General features: G+C 37.2%; 1 protein-coding gene across 1 annotated transcript in view; it reads left to right on the top strand.

Moving 5' to 3' along the window:
- The window catches only part of ARHGAP42 (Rho GTPase activating protein 42), a 168,693-nt gene extending 156,328 nt beyond the window's left edge, over window positions 1-12,365 (top strand). The window contains exons 21-24 of the mRNA XM_032183744.1: window positions 737-893; window positions 4,319-4,381; window positions 10,816-10,895; window positions 11,139-12,365. Of these exons, the coding sequence (XP_032039635.1) occupies window positions 737-893; window positions 4,319-4,381; window positions 10,816-10,895; window positions 11,139-11,227 (389 nt within the window). The 3' untranslated portion in view covers window positions 11,228-12,365. The remainder of the gene's footprint in view (window positions 1-736; window positions 894-4,318; window positions 4,382-10,815; window positions 10,896-11,138) is intronic.
- Window positions 12,366-12,837: the final 472 nt, after the last annotated feature.

The following is a 12,837-nucleotide window of genomic DNA, read 5'->3' as shown; positions in this document are numbered from 1 at the left end:
AGAGACCTCTATATTATAACTGCCTTTAAAAGCATCATTAAGCATCTGTTGTTCTGGGAATAAAGAAACATAGAAGTACATGTGGATTCAGTTATTGTCTTGCAAGTGTATATACAAAGTAGCAGTCCACAGATCAGCTTAAAAAGCACGAGGTCATACCTTGTGTTCATTAAAAGGACTTTTTCTCTGTACAATACAGTCTCTGCAGCTATAGGTTTGTTTTATCAAGTTACAGTAACAATTGTTTTAGGAAAGTTTAATTATTAGTTCTTAATATATTTTTTTAATTTAAAAGCTTCATGAAGCTTCTGTGAATACTGAAATATTAATTCTTACAAATTAATATCATCTCATTTCTTAGTGAATACTGCTTTTAGCAAGACTTTGAACAGGATAACTTCCTGAGGTGCCCTCCAACATTAATTTTTCTACAATTGTATGCATTGTACTACTTTATAAATGTTGAGGGGGGTCATTTTCACTTTTTGTTTAAAGTACTATCTAGCCATTTAAGTGCAATGTAACTTTTTAGCCTTTACAATTTTAATCTCATTTCTTCATCCTTGCTGCTGGTCCTTTTCTCCTAGCTCTTTGTCTGAAAGGCTTTTTCTTCTAGTAAGTACTTACTTAGTAAGTTCTTTCTCCCTATTTTGCTTCTTAAGAAAAAATTATTTGCGTTGCATGTGTTGTGAAATAACTTCAAATTAGCTTTAATATTCCTTATTGCTTTCTTTAGGTAACAAAAGCTACAGTGGATCTATACAGAGCTTATCTTCAACAGATACCAAAGATACACCAAAGGCTCCAGCAAACCCTGATTTGCCTCCCAAAATGTGCAGGAGATTAAGATTAGATACTGCATCAAGTAATGGTTATCAAAGACCAGGATCTGTGTAAGTCAAGGCCCATTGCAGTTTTGAATTGTTACAGTGTTGTCTACTATGAAGGGATCCCAAAGAGCTAGTATAAGTAGTAGAAAAAAGCACCCATGAATACCTGATTTGAAATTTTCTTTATGTATTAATTAGTTATCTAGCTTCATTAAAATTGTAAAGTAAACAAAGGAGACACAACACAGTCTGCTAAAGTCAGTTGAAAGACTCCCATTTACTTCATTAGACTATAGATAAGGTCCCTAATGAAGACATGGATCTTTGGAAAGTGATAAGTATTATTATCTCTCACTCTTCTGAAATTTAATATTTCAAGGAGCACAATTGCTGCTTACTGCTCATGCCGTTAAGTGAAGAAGATCATCAGATCTTATTACTGTAGGTCAAAAATTGGAGTGAGGTTAAAAAAAATCTGAAATTTCTTCAGTTGTTGCATGATCAATAGTTGAGATCTTTGGTGTGTGTTTTTTCTGACAATGTTTTTTTTTCTTGAGAGGAAGATAGTTCTAACAATAGAGGTTATAATTTAGCTGGTTGAGATTTAGGTTAGCAATGATTCTTAGTGTTTATAGCACTAGCTTAAGAATTAGAAGATCATTGCTGTAATTTTGACTGTCCCAGGCCTTCTCTAGTGCCATGAGCAAGTGGCACAGTGATTATTTCCATAATCACTGCAGAACACCAAGAAATTTTCCAAATACTGGAGGAATCTGTTAAGCCTCTTCACTTCTTAAACTGGAAGAGATGACAGTAGCTATTTCACAAATTGATGTGTCTTAACTTAAACGGAAGTACACCTGAACAGCTCAGAGTTCAAGCATGAAAATAACAGACTGGAATAACAAGCACGTCCAGTATATCCATTGGTCATCCATGAATATAATTTTAAACATAGCGTGCTAAGGTTTTCCTACTTGCTGACTCAGCAAGGCTCTGGAGCACGTGGAATTCAGTGGCCTAAATTAGGTTATGCGCTTAAGAATTCTGTTGAATAGGGATTTAAATGCAACATTTTAATTTCCTTTGTTTCTCTAAGTGAATCATAGAATCACGGGATGTTTTTTATTGGAAGGGATCTTACGTATCATCTAATTCCAACCTCCCTGCTATGAATAGGGACACCTTCCACTAAACCAGGCTGCTCAAAGCCTAATCCAACCTGATTGGTTGATGTCTCACTGACTGGTAGCATAGCCTTCTGGTGTGTCAGCCACTCCTCCTAGCTTTGTATTATCAGCAAACTTGCTGAGGGTGGACTCTATCCCGTTGTTCAGGTCACTGATGGTGTTGACATAGACTGGACCCAGTATGGACCCCCTGGGGAACGGCGCTAGTTACAGGCCTCCAACTAGACTCTACACCACTGTTCACAACCCTCTGAGCTCTGCCAGTCAGCCAGTTTTCAATCCACCTTGCTGTCCACTCATCTATCCCACACTTTCTAAGCTTCATTACAAGGATGTTGTGGGGGACAGTGTCAAAAATCTTCCAGAAGTCACAATACACAACATCCACTGCTCTCCCCTCATCTCCCCAGCTGGTAATGACATCACAGAAGGCTGCCAGGTTGGTCGAGCATGATTTTCCCTTGGTGAATCCATGCTGATTATTCCTGATAACCTTCGTCTCTTCCAATTGCTTGGAAATGGCATCCAGAACAGGTTGTTCCATCACCTTTCCAGGGACAGAGGTGAGGCTGACTGGCCTGCAGTTGCCCAGATCCTCCTTGCCCTTTTTGAAGACTGGTGTGACATTGGCTATCATCTGGCACCTTTCCCATTCTACAAGACCTTTCAAAGATGATAGCAATCACACCTGCCGGCACCCTCAGCAAGTATGGGTGCATCCCATCGGGGCCTAAGGATTAGTGTGCATTGATTTTGTCTAGACGCTCTCTGATCAGATCCTCCTCAACCAAGGGGGAGTCTTGCTTTCCCCAGACTCTCTCCCTTACCTCCAGATCTGGGATTCCCAAGGAGCAGACTTGGCAGTAAAGACTGAAGCAAAGAAGACATCCAGTATCTCTACCTTCTCAGCATCCCCTGTTACAAGGGCACCCACCTCATTCAGTAGTGGACCCACATTTTCCCTTGGCTTTCTTTTATTATTCCCATACTTTAAAAAGCTTTCCTTGTTATCCTTGACCTCCTTTTCCAGTTTTAATTCCAAATGGGCCCTAGCCTTCCTTGTCTCATCCCTGCAGGCACTGGCAGTGTTCCTGTATTCCTCCCAAGTGGCCAGGCCCTTTTTCCACATTTTGTAGGCTTTCTTCTTGCCTTTGAGTTTCTCCATGGGCACATGGGCAGCACAGAGGCCTCTGGCCACCTTGCTCTGATTTCTTACTCTTAGGGGTGCACCAGTCTTGAGCTTGTAAGAAATGGTGTTTAAGTGTTGACCAACCATCTTCTCCCACACTGGGCAGTTCATCATTTTCTCGAGTCCCTGCCTTTGCCTTCTTGGTCTGGACTACATTGCTAGAGCTCATTGGCAGCAAAGACTGAGGCAAAAAAGTCATTGAATTCCTCAGCTTTCTCCATATTCCAGGTAATCAGGTCTCCCGTGTCCTTCCAGAGAGGGCCCACAATTACTCTAGTCTTTCTTTTATCACTGATGTACCTATAGAAGCCTTTTTTGTTGCCCTTGATGTCCCTGGCCAAATTTAATTCTAATAGGACTTCAGCTTTCTTAACCTGATCTCTGCCTGAATAATTAAAACATTTTTTAAAAAAACATGTTTCCTTGTCTTTAGATGGTTAAAAGTGAAATTAGTCATCAAGGTGTGCATCAAACATGGCATTGCTAGCCAGTTGAGGGAAGTGAGTGTCCTGCTCTACTCTGCACTGGTGCAGCCTTACCTCGAGTAACAGGTGCAATGTGGGGCACCACAATATAAACAAATAGAAAACCATTAGTGTCCAAAGAAGGACTACAAAGATGGTGAAGGGTCTAGAGGGCAAGACATATGAGGAGCAGCTGAGGTCATTTGGTTCATTCAACCCAGAGCAGAGCAGGCTGAGGGGAGGCCTCATGGCGGCCTGCAGCTCCCTCACAAGGGGAGCGGAGGGGCAGGTGCTGAACTCTGCTCTCTGGGGACAGCGACAGGACCTGAGGGAACGGCATGGAGCTGGGACAGGGGAGGGTCATGCTGGGTGTTAGGGAATGGTTCTTCATTGAGAGAGTGGTCGGGCACTGAGACAGGCTCCCCATGGAAGTGGTGATGGCACTGAGCAGTTCTTGGAATTCAAGAAGCGTTTGGACAGTGCTTTCAGACATGGAGTCTGATTTTTGGGTGGTCCTGTGTGGAGGCAGGAGTTGGACTCAGTGATCTTTGTGGGTCCCTTCCAGCTCAGAATATTCTATGATTTGATACTCTGTGTGTTTAATTAATGAGCAAAGTATAAAGCAAGATGCTTCCTTATTTTCAGAGTGGCTGCAAGAGCCCAGTTGTTTGAAAGTGCTGGTTCACTTAAACAAGCTTCTCCAGGACGGTAAGTATCTCATACTGTTTAACAGCTTGTAAAATCCTTTGTGTTTTTCTGGCTCCAGAGATTAAAATAGAAACATTGGAGCTTTGTTCTGTGTCTTCAGAACAGCATCATGTGGCATGCAAAGCTGTCTTGGTTTGTTAAACTTATCCTTTCTACAGAAGAATACTAAATTTCATATATATTAGTGACCTGTCTATACTTTCCTGTAAGGAAATTGCAGTGAGAGATGCTCAGATTAGTGAGCTGCCTAAGAACACAGCTACAAGAGTAAATTAACAGGATGAGGGCACTGTATTTATTCCATTTAGCTGCTTGTATATACATACTTGCAGCAGAGTAGTAAACCTGCTAGTTCATGATAATGTGCTTGTGTAGTCAAGTGCTGAATAACAGCTGCTTTAGAAAGTTCAGGATTAATTTATTGAGGATCCCTGTTATTCCCATCACACATCTCCTGCCTTACTACTTATCTGGAGAAATTGTTGCCCTTTCTTTGTGATAGTCTGCAGCAGGAATTACTTACATTTTCTTTGTAATTATATACATTTAGTTGGTGGATTTGGCCTATTTGTACATAGAATGAAGCTAGAATGTTCCTATAAGTGTTCGTCTAGGAAGCAGTAGTATTTTGCATTAACCAGACTACAATTAATAGGCTAAAGCAGATAAACAAATAAGTGGATGCAGGGGAAAGTCTCTCTCTCTTTTCACTGTCCCTGCATTTCAGATTTTTTGAGATAAATTGTATGTTTTTGTCCATCATTCTACTTAGCGATAGCACGATCTTACTGGAACTGTTGAGCAATGAAATGTTAATTGAAGAATTCAAATATATTAATAAAATAGCATAGTTGTAAACAAAGATGCCAGTGTGCGCTGAGATGCGCAGTAGTGGAATACAGCTGTCTTATCTGACAGATCTAGCAGGGGAGAGGAGAAAGCTGACCTGCAAAGGCCTGCTGATTTTGTTTGAGAGAAGTGGTTTACAGGAATCAAGGCTGTTCTTGTTTTGTGTAGTAGATGAACTATAAGAAGACCAAAGAAACAGTGCGATGGTGAATGGAAAGGGATAAAAAGAACGGGGAATTAATTTAAGGAAGAAAAGTATAAAAGAAGAGACTGGAATGTTCTTAAGCCAGTGACCTAAGCCAAGAGCAATGACTGCTTCACCAGTACTGCATCATTTTACTTCCATCTTTGTTCCTTCTCTTATTTTGTATTGCTCTCTTCTTGTAAACTCTATCCTGATGTTCCCTCAGAACCTGTGCCATCTCTATCTGTATATAAAAAGCATGTAAGAAGCCAAAATCTGATAAAGGAAAAATGTAGCAGCTTGATAATGGATATGGAGGAGCAGATAGAAAGCAGAAAATGCTGAAAGACTTAATAGCTCCTCTACTTCAGCCTTCCTAAGAAAAGCAGAAGAGCAACAATAACAAGGAGAATGGAAAACGAGAGGTCAGCAAGCAAAATGAGGAAGAAATAAGAAGCAGCTCAGCTGTTCCTGTAATGCTGCTCAAGTCTGACTGAGATTTTGCATTTCAGAGCCGGCTCATATTTCCTTCTCATGCATGCTATGGAGATGAAGCCTGAATTGAGTCCTTAGTATATTCTTTTTTGCTCTGAATTCATGATAATTACATTTGATCCACCAATTAGAAAGGCCTTCTGTGTTCCTAATTCTGCTGTCTAAGGAGTATATGCAGGGCAGAGTGTAAGACAGAGAAACTGTTTTTAAGCTGATCTCATGCCAGAAATATTTAAGTCAGGACTGTGTTGACCTCTGTGCAGGGGTAATTTATGCTGCTATACATAAATGGTTTTAAAATTTATAGCTACTGCTTACCTTACATTACTACTTACAAAGTAGTATCTAAGTAGCTTCATTCTGACTCTAAGCATCTGTTACCTGAAACAGTATTTCATAATCACATGTACAATAGATGGATTAAAAGTATCTATGTGGCTTTGCAGTCTCATACTGTCTTATGTATTCCATCAGATAATTTCAGACTCAGTGCTTTACCACCACAGTGACCTGGACTGACTTAATTCCTTCTTCCAGGTAGTCTTTGCACCACTTCGTTCTGACTTTGAGTAATGCACTGTCTCAACTATGGAAATTGTATCCCCACACATTTTTTTCTTTTTTAAAAATTAGTCATTATTTGGGCTGGTTGTTACCAGTCTTTGTATACACTTGCCCTTATAGTGGCATCAGTTTGAATAGGTTTATTATAGTCAGAAAGAGAAAGGTTGACAGTCCATGGTACATGTTTTAGGATTGGACAGGTAAGACCAAAATACAATGCCCTGTCCAGCCTGAGCTCTCTTTTTCCTGTTTCAGAGTTATTTTCACTTCTCATTCATCCCATTCATTAACTCCTGACATCAAGTTTATTAATTGTCCATCTCCCATACTGTGGTATTAAGGTACTGTGCACTCTGGGACCAATCTTTGTTGGGGACTGAAAGAGGTGAAGAAATTTTCTTACTGGATTCAGAAATATTGCCATTACCTAGCCTGAGCTTTCTGTATTACAGCTTTTATACAAAAATGCACCAACACTGACTTTGATTTAGAGGTGCACATAAAATGAGAAACCGCATCATAAAGGATTTTCATTAGAAGAGAATACATACAAAAGTAGGGAACAGGAGCTGGTGACAGCCAATAGCCCTGGCTTGGCAGCAGGATCTGTGGGTGCCAGGCTGGGACTGTAATAGGAATAGAAAGGCTGAGACTGTAATAGGAATAGAAAGGCAACATGAAATCCTCTAGTTCCATGCTTCCCTCCCAGCCATATGATTAAATACTAAATATTTCCAGTCATACTTCTGCTTTTATTTTCATGCTATATTTTGCATTTCCTTAAAAAACTGGAATACTGTTTCCAGCCCAGACCAGCATTTTCTACTTACTCATAAATCTACCATTTCTACGAGTCGACAAACTTTTCTTCTTCCTGCAAGATAGTATTAACTGATGAGTCATCTGAAAGAAATTCATGTGTTTTCCCTGATTTGTTCATCTGGCTTCTGTCTGTGTCTTTCTAGACTGAAAACTTACTATGGCAGGAGCATAATTTTAAAGCTTATTTATAACTGTTAAAATAGGTTATTAAAAGTACTTCAGTTGTTGTTGACCATGTATAGTCAAGTAAAATAATTTCTGATCTGATGAGTACCAATCCTTTGACTACTAGTATAAATTTGTCATTACAGTCTCAAAATAAAATTATAAAAGGTAGTAAAAGGGAAAATTGATTTTTCTCCATTGGATTCTATCCATTAAAAATGGATAGAATCCAATATCCATGGAAAGCAGAAACTTCTAGGAAATGTGGGCACCATTTTCTGATTTTTTTTTTCTCTGAAGTCAACACTATGAATTACACTCTTCACAGAAGGTTAGCATCATCTTAAGAGAACCATAATAGATGACGGTGATGTCATCACATGCTTTTTAATGAGCAGACTTGATTGCAGGGAGGAGAACACTAACACCATAAGAAACAATATCCATTTTCATAATTGCACAGAAGAAGTTGCCCAGGAGTCTGTGAGCCCTTTTCCTTAGCATTGCTTCTAGATGGATAGGGTTGAAGTGAGCAGCAAGACAAAGAACCTAAGTTCTCAAGTTGGGTGTGGAAGGAATAACCAGGGGCTTGAAAATTGCTCCAGAAGTATAAGTAAATATTCTTAGGCTTTGTATCAGGAGCAAGGTAGTGGGAAGATAATGTGAAGAATCCAGTAATTCAGAGCTTTTCAGAGGGTGATTTTTTTATACCTTGTGTTTGTGTATCTGTGTATTGCCAAATGCTGGGTAGTTTTCTCTTTCTGAGAACTGAGCAAATCAGAGTTCATGTTTTCTTATCTTCTTTTTACTTTTAAGATAAACATATTTGGATCAGGAAAAATTAGAAGCTGAAAACAGAGTAGTTTACTAGACATACAAGCATACAGGAGATAATTTCATTTTACTAACTTTCTAAGGGCACTAAAAAAAACATGCCATATTTTGAAAATAGCTTGGACAATTCTCCCTCATTTACATATTGCTATTCTGTTTTACAGTTGCCTTCAATGTCTTATATCACAGTATTACTCAGATGTTCCATTTTTAACATGGGAAACTGGCTCAATACTCATGCCACTAAGTGGTGAGGTGCCACATATGATCAAGTGCAAAATTGTTCCTGTGTTATAGTAAATTCATGACCGATTATCTGATTAACATTTCCATTGTATTCATTAATAACAGTTATTCTGCTGTTTTATACATTAAAAAAATAATCCTTATTATGCCGCATAGGAATTAAATGTGTTTTGTTGTTGTTTTGTTTTGTTTTGTTTGTGTGTTTTTCTGAATGTTAACAGTCTGGGTCAGTATATTATAGAACATTTTTAGCACTCTGTCATAATTACTTTGATAAAATAATGATCTTGGTTTAAAATAATTTATATTTTATTTATTTTATTATTCATATTATTTATATAATATATTGCATAATTACTTATATTATATATTATAAATATATATTATGTAGAGTAACAAGACTTACTGATTTTTTTGTCTGTCTGTCCTGTTTACTGTAGAAGGCAAGTTCTTCATAGCAGTGACTGTATTTCATGGTGAATATTTAGTCCTTGAGTCTATGTAAGATCAGGGTCCGAGTCAGAACCAGTAACTGTACTTCCTGTTGGAATATTAATGCTGGTGCTTAAAGAAAAGCACAATTAATTTTTTTGCCTATGCAGGAACTGATGGTTTCATTTCTTCTCTAGAAATGAGAGTGGATATAAAGTGGATGTTGTGTGGTGGCAGTAAATATTTTTTGTGATAATTTTTGTTATATCTAAATTAAAAAGACACAAGAAGTAGTTTGTGATATTGAGGTCAAGTGGAATTACTGGCTTTATGTATTTATGTATTAAGCAATGTACATTGCTTAGAACTGGTTCTCTTTCTCTCCCCCACCAAAGTAAACCAATAGTATCCAAAAACATAGCCCCATATGATGGCCTTGTAGTCCCAAGACATAATTGATATTTTGCATGCCCTTTCTCATTACACAGTATGTTAAATCATGCTATGTAGCAGCACACCACAGTAGTGTTTTTATTATACAAAACAGAGGAAATATTTGTAAATCATGGAGAGGATTTACTAGATCATTTCTTGAAAGCTCACATGTGCATCCCCTTTCATACCTTTTTAGAGATTCAGATTAATCACGACGTGATAGTCTTGATTGGCTCCAGGGTGTAAGGCCAGGGTAGAGGGATGCTCTCTGCGCCCTTTAAGAAATGTCCCAGTCTGTCTCCCCAGATTAGTGTGGAACTTCCACAGTGAAGAGCAATGGACCAATGGCAGTACACAAATAAAACAGTCTTTTCCTTACACTAAGGCTTATGATAAGGCACTATCATTCATATGATGTATGACTCAGTTATCTCACTGTTGTGGGAGGAAAGACAGAATAGATTACAGGTCACTTGCATATACACTTTCTCAAAAAGTACGCCAAAAACTTAAAACTTCACCAAAGGTCACATACTAGGTCATTGAGATAAATGCTGGCTGGAAGGAAAGCTGAACTGGTAGCCCCCTATTCCATCATACAAAGGTGAAATGATCTACAGGTTCGTCTTTGCTTGGCATAATGTGGTTTTCCGATAAGGTTAAAGAACTCAGAAAAACTGTGGGGTCATACAAAAATTGCTTCCAGTATATAAATTAAAGTCAAGGTATTACTGTTATAGGTAAAGCACAGGAATCTAGTGAGAACTCTTAAGCAACACATCTTTATGTTCAATCCCTCATTTTGTGCTTTGTAGAAGCATGGTGCTAGAAGCCATATCACCAGGTGACTGATAATCTGTCCTGCTCTGTAATCAAATCATGATGTATCTAAATAGTTCTTTTACAGATGTCTGAATAGTGCTGTTATAATTATATTATATTATAATTATATATTATATTCTTATATTTGTTATTTTCTTCTGTAGAGTAATCAACTGTATTTTCTCACAAACCATGTCATTAGACCTTTAATAACTTGATGATCTCTTTGAAATTCTCTCCAGGCAGTCCATTACTTGCTTCAAGGAATTTGCTCAGTTTATATATGTTTGAAGTACAGTTTCAACTAGAACAAAAGTGTTTGTGTTTTTTTTTTAATGTTATTGTATTCCTGTTTAAATTTCAAGTAGAATGTTGCTCTATTTTCTGCAATAACATACTTGATAACTGCAGTAAGCCAGAAGTTATTGTCTGCTATAATTCTGCTCCTCTGAACTACTGTGTAACTAGTTGTTATCATTATGTATTTGTGCAGCTTATTATTCCTACACTTCCTAGGTTTTCACTCCATTTTTTCATACATTTTTCCTTATTTTTTCAAACCTATATATATTTCTTTTTCTTTCAGGCAAGCAAAAGCCATGTATTCCTGTAAGGCTGAGCATAGTCATGAGCTGTCTTTCCCACAGGGGGCAATATTTTCCAATGGTAAGATGTTTTACATTCTTTGTTTACATGAAAAACACACCAGCCAACAAATAATAATTAAAAAAAAAAAGAATGGTACCCACAAGATAAGAGAATGTAATTCCATTTCCAGCTCTTGGCTTTGGCCTTGATTATTATATTGCTGTTGAATAAAAGCTGATTAAATAAATATATGAAACATGTAGGGTCTTTTAACTGTCTTAATTTATTGTAAATATGTTTTGTTTGGTTGTTTTTTTACAGTGTATCCATCAGTAGAACCAGGCTGGTTAAAAGCAACTTACGAAGGCAAAACAGGACTCGTTCCTGAGAATTATGTTGTCTTCCTCTAGTAATCTTCAATGGACAGCAATATCTTCATGGTATCCATGGTAACAAATAATAAGCACTATGATTTTTATCTGACACAGATATGGGATCAGCCTGTTAGCTGAGAGTGGTAGATTTCCTTCAGATACTGCAGCTGCAGGTTATATAGCTCCCTATCAACGGAACAGAATGTAATGAAACAGTTAACAGTTACTGTACTGAAGACGGTACTCTGTTTAAATAACTTCCATTGTTTGCAAAAGGTTGTTCTGTTCTTCTTTTATGGGTAAGGAACACTACAGAAATAAAATCAAAAAAAGTTGCCATTTAGCTGCAGACCTTCAGGTTCTCGGATGTTGCTCAGAGAAGTGTGAAATTTAGAGGCAATGCACTCTGTGACATTTCTTACAATCTGTTTCTTTTAATATGAAAAATTGTGTTTTTTTTCCTAATGTAAGTAATGTTTCTGTTGTGATCTGAATGCTCCCATAGAAAAATCAATTCTGAGATTAGTCCTAATCATTTCAAATAAGAAATGAGTCTTCCATAAATCAGAAGTTTGAACTTGTTAGTCATTGAGATTACAATATGTTACAGAATTTATGTAACTGATAATGAAATCAGATTATACACTGCCTGAGCAGTAAGTGCTCATTCAAAATGTGATGTGTTTAATGAATGTTTCATTCAAGTACTTCTTAGATTTATTTCCTCCTTTCTATATCAATATAAATAAGAATAATAATAACTAGTATTTCTGTAATAGCAGTCAGGTGGAAGATACTCTTGGTGTATCTCAGAGCAACAGCAGTAGAAAACAAGGAGATACTCAATCTGGAATATCTGCTAGATATTCAATCTTCATATCTGGTAGATATGAAGTGAGCAATGAAAAGCAGCAATATGTTTTGAAACCTTAGATAAAAAGTAACTAAAAGTCCTTTTCAAGTTTTTTTTCCATTTCAAATAAGACAAAAGTACTTAGCATTATTTCTTCTGACTTCCACTAAATTATTTGGCAAATGTTCCTCCGTTACATGGAATTAAAAAAAAAAATGAAAAAAAAAAAAAAAATAGAATAACCTTGGTTGATAAAGATTTTGTAAATACCCATTGTTTGCTCTTGGTGGGCCTGGAAAAAAAAAAAAAAAAAAAAAAAAAAAAAGAAGAAGATATAAGCAGCTTCCTAAATTTGAACCTCTTTCTTTTACACCTTGAGGGAAAACATGCAGTGCTTACTTGGCTAGTTACTGTGGCCTGTTGAAAAACAAGATACATAAGCACCATATTAGTAGCTTTTCAGCATTAGTGGCACAGAAGGAATCCACTGTTTCATAGACCTATTCAGTCTTAGTTCTTTGTTCAATAACAGTAATCAGTATATAAACTTCTGTTGATTTATAAGATGTACACTGCTTCCAGAATGTTTTAGGAAGAACTTTTGCTAGGACTAAAAACACCAGTAATCTACCAGTTGCTTATTTTATTATTTTCTTAGCCTTTTGGGGGTTTAAATTAAAAAACAGATTTATTGCCAATATTAAGAAGCACATCAGAACCTTCTTTACTTGTGTATAGTGCATGATTTCTGCAAAAAAAATCCGTGTTGGAATTCAGGCTGGTGGCAAAAGCC

The sequence above is a fragment of the Aythya fuligula genome, chromosome 1 (assembly GCF_009819795.1).
Source record: "Aythya fuligula isolate bAytFul2 chromosome 1, bAytFul2.pri, whole genome shotgun sequence".
NCBI classification, from domain to species: Eukaryota; Metazoa; Chordata; class Aves; order Anseriformes; family Anatidae; genus Aythya; species Aythya fuligula.
This window is presented reverse-complemented; position numbering and strand designations above follow the sequence as displayed.